Source organism: Setaria viridis, chromosome 4 (genome assembly GCF_005286985.2).
Source record: "Setaria viridis chromosome 4, Setaria_viridis_v4.0, whole genome shotgun sequence".
Classification (NCBI taxonomy): domain Eukaryota; kingdom Viridiplantae; phylum Streptophyta; class Magnoliopsida; order Poales; family Poaceae; genus Setaria; species Setaria viridis.
The window spans coordinates 3,558,603-3,568,073 of NC_048266.2; the positions used below are offsets into that span (position 1 = coordinate 3,558,603).

Sequence of the window (9,471 nt, forward strand, 5' to 3'; positions counted from 1 at the left end):
AAATTTGGCAAAGAGCAGTGTGCAGTGCACATGCGATGCAGTGGTGGAATGGTAGCAACCACCTCCAACTATGTGCAATGCAATGCAATGTCCATTTCACTGAACTTGTTAGGAAAAAACTATACCTAACAAGCTAAGTGTTGATGTATAGTTGTAAAATAGATATTTCGTAGGGACTAAAGTGTGAAGTACCAAAACTAGATAGGTACTCCCTCCGTTCCCTCCGTCCCATTTTAAATGTACCTGTAAGGTTCAAAATTTGTCCCAAATTAAATGCTCAAGAATCCAAATATCTCTATGCATGTGCAGGTGCAGGTGGATCCCAGCTCTTAAAAAAATTACCGAGCCAAACTGCTTTCACGGTTGTTGCTTATTATAAAACTATTGAAAACTGAAAGGTCCTGGAGCTTCTGGTTTGTTCAGAACCGCTCGTAGGGGCCAGCTATTCCCTGTACATAGGAGCAATACTGTCATTTTCTATCCACACTAATTTCACGTTCAAATCCTAGGAGTACACTTAAAATAGGACGGAGGGAATAAAACCAGAGAAGGATCGAGATGAGTATCGATCCATTAGTCTTCCCCAACTTTACTGTTCACGTTCTTCTCCCTCCTATCTCCGATCTAAAATTCCTCCCAAATCCACCCCTTAATCTTCAAGACTAAGCTGTTGAAGTGGTGGGATGCCATTGTAATGTAAGTCCGGTGTGTGCATGGAGAGAGAGGAGTGGGTTGTAGGGTCCACGCTTGCCATCTCCTCCCCTTTTAATCCCTCGCCCCTCCCACTCTTCTTCCCGACCTCACTTGTGCTCTCTCGCCCTGCTGATTCTCCTCTTGCTTGATCACCTCCTGTAGAACCCGATCCAGGCAAAGGAGCCAAGCGCCTTCGTCCCAGCGGCCGGTGAGTCCCTTCTCCGTCCCCTTTTCTGCCCGGCCTGACCTTTTAGTACTGTTCAACCTCCGATCCGGCAAGCACTTGTTGTAGCTATGCCCAACTCTAGAGAACTAGTAGTTCCTAATTAACTAACCTGCTCGAACTTCTTCGGGCCACTTAGGGATGAAATTGGTCAGAAATTCATTATCATTTCCTACCATATTTTTTTTTACTCGGAAACGATACATTCGAAAACGATAATGATAACGGAAAAATTAGCGTTGATCATCCTGCATGATCTGGGGAGACATTCAGCCAGGCACACATGGCTCATGACTGAAGACTGGGAGGAGACAGAAAAGAGTAGCGACAGACACAGGGCGTGTTCCAGTAATTTTCTTCTTTTCCTTTTGATGGCCCTAATGCCTAGATTCTCGTATATATGTTGCAATGTTTTTTCTACTGTAATGAAAAGGCAGAGCACCTGCCAACTGCCATAGTTGTTTAAAAAAAGGATTACTGGAATGTAGGAATTGGCCTCACCTAATCAACCTGATCAATTAGGGGATGGGAAGCACGGTCCTGGGAAGGCCATGCGGTTTAGCTGCCTGGATGTGGGAAGGAGATTGAGATCAGTTTGCTTGACTGAGAGAAGAATCAGAGATATAAGTCCATCTAGTAACTATATACATGTGTATAGCTCATATGCACTAGATTTTTGGGCAAGATTCTTCGGTATTCCTGGGAATACCCAGGAATCATGCTGGCTCCGCCCATGTTCTTGCTCATCCCGTGCTGATGTATCCTTGAAGAGTAGTTGATCTCCATCCTTGAGAGTTTCGTCCGGGAGCTTCTGCTCCTGCTTCTCTGAATAATGGTTCATCTTTTGCAGGTTTCCGCATGGAGGCGAGACAGGATAACGAGAGGCGTGGGTCATGGCCTTTTTCACCGTCCGGCGAGCTGCTGGATTTAGCTCATCGACAAGAGCCAGGCGAGCTCAAGTGCTCAACCGTCGTAACATGTCGAAGTATCCCCACCTCAAACTTGTGGCAAAGATAGAGCACATGCATGTTGCCAAACGCGTGCTACCATCTGACGGCTTGCTTTTGCTTCGTGGGCAATGCAAGGTGGGTGGCGCTTGCAGTGATAACCCATCACTCGATCTACTCCTACCTACTCCAGTTTTCCTTCGAGGAAACAACACAAGGGCCAAGCCCCTACTGATCAGTAAAAGGAACAAAAGGAGGGAAAAGAGAGAGAGAGAGAAGGAACATAAAGAACGAAAGCAAAGTTACAACAAGTAGATAGCCATGTCTACTCCAGTTACCAGGTAAAGGTAGCAAGATTCTACCGAAAGGCCTGGTGAATATCAATCTATTCTAGTGGAGATGTATAGCTGAATGCATGCATGCGTTACCTCGTGGAAGACTAAGCAGCTCATGCCTCATGCATAGATCGAGGAGAGTTCAGCTTCAGGGTGTGGCAAAGGGCTTCAGGAGTTCAGCTTCAGGGTGTGGCAAAAATCAAATACGGCGAGAGGTCTTAGGGAAAGTGATGGATCATTGGATCATACATAGACGCGTGTCGACCGGTGTGTGCATTGGGGAGGGAGGGAGGGAGGGAGGAGCAGGCAGTGGATTGTAGGGTCCGCGCGTGCCATCTCCTGCTCCTCTCCTTTTATACCGTCTCGCGGTCTCGCCCCTCTCACTCTTCTTCCTGGCCTCACTTCTGCTTTCTCACTCTGCTGATTCTCCTCTTGCTTGATCACCTCCTGTAGAACCCGATCCAGGCAAAAGAGCCAAGCGCCTTCGTCCCGGCTGCCGGTGAGTCTCCTCTTCTCCCTCCCCTTTCCATGCCTGGCTGGACCTTTTAGCTAGTATTATTCATCCTCCGGTAATCACTAGCTCATCGATCAGGAACTACTGTTCAGGCATGCGTTGGAACTTCAACCTGAACTGATTCTTTAGTTGAAAATAAACGCCGTTTCTCTAAATTTCTGCTTGCTTCGAAGAATGGAGGATTATAGCTGAGATTATATACTTTTTCGTTGAAACATAAAGTTACTAGTTCGTTTATGTGCTTCCAGCTAGCTGGATGATCTGAAGTTCTGAACGGCATGTGCCGAAACTGAAGTTGAAGTAGTGGTTATTCTAGTAGTCCTTATTTTGAGCGGGTGGAAGTTTATTTCCGTTCTTTTTGGGTCGAAACCAAATTAATTGAAGAACTCACCGGCCGTGTGCGAAGTTTTTCTCGTGTGTAGCTTTGAATCACCCATGGCCGAGGCCGACAACGTGAGCAAGCCTGCAGCTCCGTTGGAGATGTCCATGGACAAGGAGCCGTCGTTTCCGCTGCCTGCGTCGTCCATGGACGGCAAGAAGCAACCTCCCCTTCCGCTGGCCGTGGTCGTGGACGTGGAGCTTTCTCCTCCATCGCCGGCGTCGTCGGCGTCCATGGACAGGAAGGAGAAGCCTCCGGCCGTCCTGCTGGTCTGCCTGTGGGCGCTCCTCAACGCCGTCATCTTCGCCAGCGGCGCCATCGCCGAGCTGATCATGAACCGCAACCCGTGTACCACGGTAAACAATAGTGCAAGGAACTCCTCATAACTCCTCCGATTCTTGGATACATACAAAAACGTTGCCGTAACATATACACACGCAAACGTGCAGTCCACGTGGTTTTCCCAGTGCGTGGAGCTGACGGCGGCGGCGGCGGCGGAGGCGAGCGCCCTGTGGCGCGGGCAGCTGTGGTGCGGCGCGCCCCAGGCGGTCGCCGCGGCGCTGGCGCTGCTGCTCGCGGCCCGTGGCCGGAGCCGCTTGGCATGGGCCCTGGCCTTCGTGGCGCTCGCGGCCACCGCCGCCAGCCACTACATGGAAGGCAGGGTGGACCGCATCTTCCTTGCCGCCGCCCCGGGGGGTGCGTACATCGCCTTCGACGTCGCAATGGGCTTCGTTCTAGCGCTGATTGACCTGATCGGCTTCCTCTGCCTCCTCATCCTCGGCGACGGCGGAGGAGAGGAGTAGCCCCGGTCCGGGCAGGGGAACGGCGGAAGCATGCCTTGCAAAGAAGCCGACGTAGATCAGAGTTAGCTAGCTGCTCGATGGTTTCGATCTCTGGAAGCTCCGTCATGGATGAGCTCAATAAAATTAAGGGACTTGCGTGTTATTGTTTGCTCATGAGGTACTGATTGTGATCAATCCAGTGTAGTAGTGCGTCGTCGTGTCGACTAGTATGTGTACTGGTCTGAGATGGTGTTCACCGGTACTCCCTCCCTCCCTCCCAGCTTCCGTCATTTTTGCTAAAATACTAGTCGTCCTAAGTCCCACAGGCCAATCATTTTTATCATTTTCCTAAAATATCCTCGCACATTCTCCGTCAGTGGGTCGCTGGTTGGTTGGTCGTGAATTTTAAATTTGACAGCTAGTGTCTGCAGCTGTGCGGCAAGTTGCAGAGCATTAGTAGTGGCTAGGGGTAGAAGTGACAATTCCTTGGTTTCCTTAATCTGTAACAAAATGTGCAGAACGAATACCAATATGGGACAGAGGGAGTACTGTTATGTACTCTCTCTGGAACCTGCATTCGGCAGCTGAAAGTGAGTAGGCAAAAGATGTCGATAATTAAGTATCGTGGAGATGCATATGGAATATCTGGAAAGAAAAAGAAAGAGACCGCAGGGTGTTTGACAACAGAAGCATGATAGATTCCGGTCTAAGTCCTGAATGAGATTAAGGCAGAAGTTCAGACTCGCAAGATGCCTTGTGGGAGCCTTGAGATTACTTAGTTACCAGTTAAGCACAATTTCATTTGAGATGTATGAGAGCTCTATGATCATGTATCTTTTATGTAATAGGCTATTGTAAAGATTCGCATGCTACTTCTCTTAAATGATAATGCAGTGCTCTGCAAATCTTTCAGGAAAAAAAGAGATCCAAGTCGTGTCCTTTGCGACCAGCAAGGCAAGGCAAGCGAGCTAGCACCACGCAGCGGATGCAGAGCCGTGCTGGGTTTTTGTCCCTCGCCTCCAATTTTGGCAAATAGCAGTGCAGTGCACATGCGATGCAGTGGTGGAATGGTAGCAACCACCTCCAACTATGTGCAAAATGCAATGCAATGCAATGTCCATTTCACTGAACTTATTGGGGAAACCCATACCTAACAAGCTAAGCTATTGAAGTGGTAGAATGCCATTGTAATGTTTGTCCATCAGAGCACAGCCTAGTAATTTTAAGAAACAGGTTTAAAATTTAGAAGAAGTATAAGCATTGCAAGAAGTATGTACCGTGTGGATGAGTTTGGCGCCCACAGCCGGCAACAGGCGACGATTCTTTGCCACTACAATGATGATGAGCCGACAATGTGGCAAGCTACTACTGGCGTCCGACTTGCAAATCTCTCTAACTGGGGGGCAGCGGCAGCCTGTCAGTGACGCTAATCTTTACTATAGATGCATTTGCTGGTTTTCTTTCTGAGTTTCTGCTGCTTCTCTATAAACTGTTGGATTTGGAAAATTGAACACCTAGTTGAGTCATCCGACCCTGTTTGATTAAGGCATATACTAACCTTTTCTGAACTTAATACAGATTATCATGTGCCACTCAAGATCTCCCCAGATCTGTTGTATGCAATGCAACGTCCATGGCGTTATTCCAAAAATTTTGAGTTAGGCAAACTAAAGTTGATGCAGCTGCACAGTGGGGAGGAAGCAAGCCTTTACAAAAGGGGCATGCATAATACTAGACGGTATGGAGTAGGGAATACAGTGAGCTTCTTGACCTGCTGTCCAAATATCAGAGCAAGTTAGCTGGTGTTGAAGTGCATTTATATGGCATTTATTCTGATGAAGTCCGAGAATCTGCCAAACGTTTAAGTTTGGCCGTCAGTGTTCATCCTGGTCGTGATCATGCGGATCCCTTGTTCCATAAGTTTCTTATTCACTAATTAAATTAATTCCATCTTATTTCAGTAGACAGGCATACAAGTTTAACATGCATGCCAAACACATGTCACTGTTCAAAAGTTGAGTATGAATTCAAAATTGCTATGTATTATCTTCCATTGTGAAAACATCAATGTTGGAAATATTTGTTAACGTGATCTTACCGAGAGGAACTTGTTCTCCACATTTTTTCACCTACGTGAGGGAATAGGACTCGCGATCCGTAATCGGTAGGAACACAATTAGTTCCTAACAGGACTCTAGGCCCTGCCTCCGCACCTCCATATAAAACTAAGGGTCAGCCAGGCTTTTCGATGCATCAAATCCTAAGCTTTTTAGCCAAAGACTAAAACACCGATTGGTAAGGGAGCTGGAGGAGGGAGAAGCTCTAGTTCCACGTCCACGACCGGGTCAGTGCCTTGGCGTCCAGAAGGGAGGCGCTACCCGACAAGAAGCTCAAGTTGCGGATCAAGAACACCCTCTGTTCTTGAGTCGGCATTCTGCATCAACTCTACTACATCTTCACTGACGTCTTCACCAACTCAAGAGGCATCCATGGCGGCTCCTAACGCTGGTATAAGATTGATCCCGCCTAATTGCGCATTATTAGATTAGTTGTGGTTTAGGCTAAGACATCCTGTGTTTATGTGCTAATTAGGTTAAACAACAAAACCAAAAAGCAAAACCAATTATGATCTGAGTGAACTGAAACACAAATTTACAGAGTGAGTTATCTAGAGGAGATTGGGGAAGTAGTAGTGATGCTAGATCACCTTGGAGTTTCATAACAGGTTTTGGCATTACTGTTGCACTACCAATTATTTCTTCAAGCAGTTCCCCAACTGCCGTCAAATGAGTTCTTCAAGCAGTTGCCCAACTGCCGTATCTATAGCAAGGAAGAAGAGTTTGTACAGCTAACACTGAATGGTCGTTCCATAAAAAAAACACTGAATGCTCTATCAGAGTTCAGAGCAGGCGATCGTGCAGCCTGCTCCGATCCATTGACCAGACCGATCAATTAGCGAGGCCATTTGCTGTCTTCCCCCCAAAAGCAATCAATGCCACCCAGCATGTAGACCACCTGACTCAGCATCTCAACCCTAATGCCGTGATGCATCTCCTTTACAACAAAGAAAACCTCGTGGTTTTGACCAATGCCCCTTTTGTGATCAGAAGGAGGAGACGGTTCAACACATCCTCACCACCTATGTATTCGCACGGCAGTTTTATTTCTATATTTTGAATCCCTTAAACTTGTCTGATTTGATGCCTAGCCGCAGTGCTAAATCCTTGGCAGATTGGTGGAGAAGGTCATGGAAGAAAGTTCATAAACAGCATCGAAAAGGCTTTAATTCCCTGGTCATTCTAGGATCATGGACCCTCTGGAAACATCGCAATGCTTGTGTTTTTGATGGTTCTGCTCCAAATCTACATGGAGCTCTTCAGGCCTTCAAAGATGAACCACATTTGTGGCACGTAGCTGGAGCCAAGGAGCTCGCTGCCCTACACCTAGAAAGGGTGGTGATCTAGAGTTTAAAACAGGGGTTTAGTCTGATCAGGTCCTTGTGTGCGTTTTTTTTATGTCCTGTAATTTGAACTTTTATTCTCTCTTATTAATTGAAGATACGCAGCTCTCCTGCATGTTCGAGAAAAAATAAACCTCGTGGTTTCCAAAACTTTACCACCAGCAGCTAGTGCTCGACAGAGCTCTTATCCAAATGCGGCATGCGGCTAAGCAGCGATATATTATTGTTTTGCAAGTGTGTGAATTAATCACCACTAGTTTGCATTCAGCAATATAATACAGGGCTTAGTGTGGCAGCAAAGTTGGCTAGCTTGCTGTCACGATGTAAAGCTACTTCTTTTTTGCTGCTGCACATCTCTGTGTGCATGCTGAACTAGCAGGTATAGGCCAGAGTAGTTCATCAAGTACATGCTATCAAATATTCTCTCAATTTTTAAATATATTTTGTTTTGGAATGACAAGACTTTAAAAACTCTCAAATTAAAAAAAATATATTCATCCTCAAATATATCATTTAGCTTTAAAATGGGTGCACTCAAGCTTTTATTTTTTTTGAAGCATTTAAAATGGGCAGGAGCTCTGCTTGGTTTATATTAACTAGTCCATCAACCCGTGCTCCCGCACTGCCCAATATTTTTAAAAGCTATTGTATTTAAAAATTATTTAGAAATTAAACTCCTAGCTAATAATCAAAATTATTTACCTTATACTCTCTCCTTTTTAATACTGCAACATAATACTCATATAGATGTCTACTTATCTTTGTCCAGTTTTTGATTGATTTTAATTAGTACCTACTCTATATACTTTTTCATCCACATTCACGCTTTTTTCATTTTGTATCGTACCTCCATACATTGTGTTTAGTATAAAAATCAATATTTTCATCACTTCCTCACATGCATGTATAAATGATCTACATTTTGACACTCATCATGCCTATATACCTTAACTTAGTATTTATATATTAACAATGACATAAATAGGTAATTTAGAATAATATATTAGTTTACTTTTGGACATTTCTGTATGATGATAAATATATTAAAATTTAGGTGTTTATTTTAGATTATTTTAATAACAACATACGTGGGTAACTTAAAATGCAAATTTAGAATGACATTTTAAGTTATGCTTTATAATGATATACATGAGTAAATTGGATGAAGATTATGAGTTTATTTTAGATTATTTTTATAATGACAGCTCAGTAATTTAGATATAGGTTTGAGGTTTATTTTAGAATATTTTCATAATGACAGTGGTGGATAACTTTTTAGAAAATATAATAGACCAATGACTCTCATTATTAGAGTTGATGTTTGATGTTTTTTATTTTTGTGAGAATTTTGAGGATTCATCTTTTTTTTTTCTAGCATGACTCGTGAGAACTAACGTGGAGTCTCCAATTAAAAAAATGAGATCACATTCCTACAAAACTATTACCTTGAGCTACTTCTCATTTATTAAATATTCAAACACAATACTTATAAAGATATTTGCTTATTATCTTCATCCAATTATAATAGATTTTAGTTATTAATTACACTATAATATTTTCATCCATATTTGTAATATTTAACTTTTCACTTTGCATCACAAATATGCGCTTGAATTTTTTTAATGGACCCTAAGTTTGAGCTATAATTTTAACATAGAAATTTATTTTCCCATCACTTCCTCTGTATCTTTATAAATAGTGACACAGTATATACCTTAATTATTATATCATATACCAATAGTGTAATAAATAAATAATTTAAAATCATATATTGGTATATATTTTTAATTAAGATTATTTGGATTCAAATGTAGGGTTACCTCATGTTATTTTTAATAATAGCATATGTGGGTAATATAGATGCAAATTTAAGGTTTTATTTTAATTTATTTTTTATAGTATTAATGGTAGGCAATTTAGTTGCAAACTTAGGAGGTTATTTTAAATATTGTTTATAATGACATAAGTGGGTAATTTTGATGAAGATTAGGGGGTTATTTTAGTTTATTTTATATAATGGCGGAGGTGGGTAATTTAGATATAGATTTAGGGGGTTATTTTAAGCTATTTTCTTAATGGCATATGTGGGTAATTTTTTACAAAATATAATAGATCCAATGGCTATTATGATTTGAGTC

General features: G+C 43.1%; 1 protein-coding gene across 2 annotated transcripts; it reads left to right on the forward strand.

Moving 5' to 3' along the window:
- The first annotated feature begins 661 nt into the window (after positions 1-661).
- On the forward strand, positions 662-4,036 carry LOC117853232 (uncharacterized). 2 transcript variants are annotated; one of them, XM_034735610.2, is made up of 4 exons: positions 662-901; positions 1,767-2,697; positions 3,135-3,447; positions 3,541-4,036. In XM_034735610.2, the coding sequence occupies exons 3-4, from the start codon at positions 3,148-3,150 to the stop codon at positions 3,892-3,894; spliced, it is 654 nt and encodes a 217-aa protein (XP_034591501.1). In that variant the 5' UTR covers positions 662-901; positions 1,767-2,697; positions 3,135-3,147; the 3' UTR covers positions 3,895-4,036. The 2 variants fall into 2 exon arrangements, with proteins under 2 accessions (XP_034591501.1, XP_034591500.1); XM_034735609.2 differs by having other exon boundaries at positions 680-901; positions 3,119-3,447.
- Positions 4,037-9,471: the final 5,435 nt, after the last annotated feature.

Excerpts from the sequence above, each read along its gene's own strand:
- LOC117853232 (XM_034735610.2), top strand. The coding sequence starts at position 3,148 with ATGGCCGAGGCCGACAACGTGAGCAAGCCTGCAGCTCCGTTGGAGATG. Across the intron at positions 3,448-3,540 it reads ACCGCAACCCGTGTACCACG|TCCACGTGGTTTTCCCAGTG; the intron begins GTAAACAATAGT and ends GCAAACGTGCAG.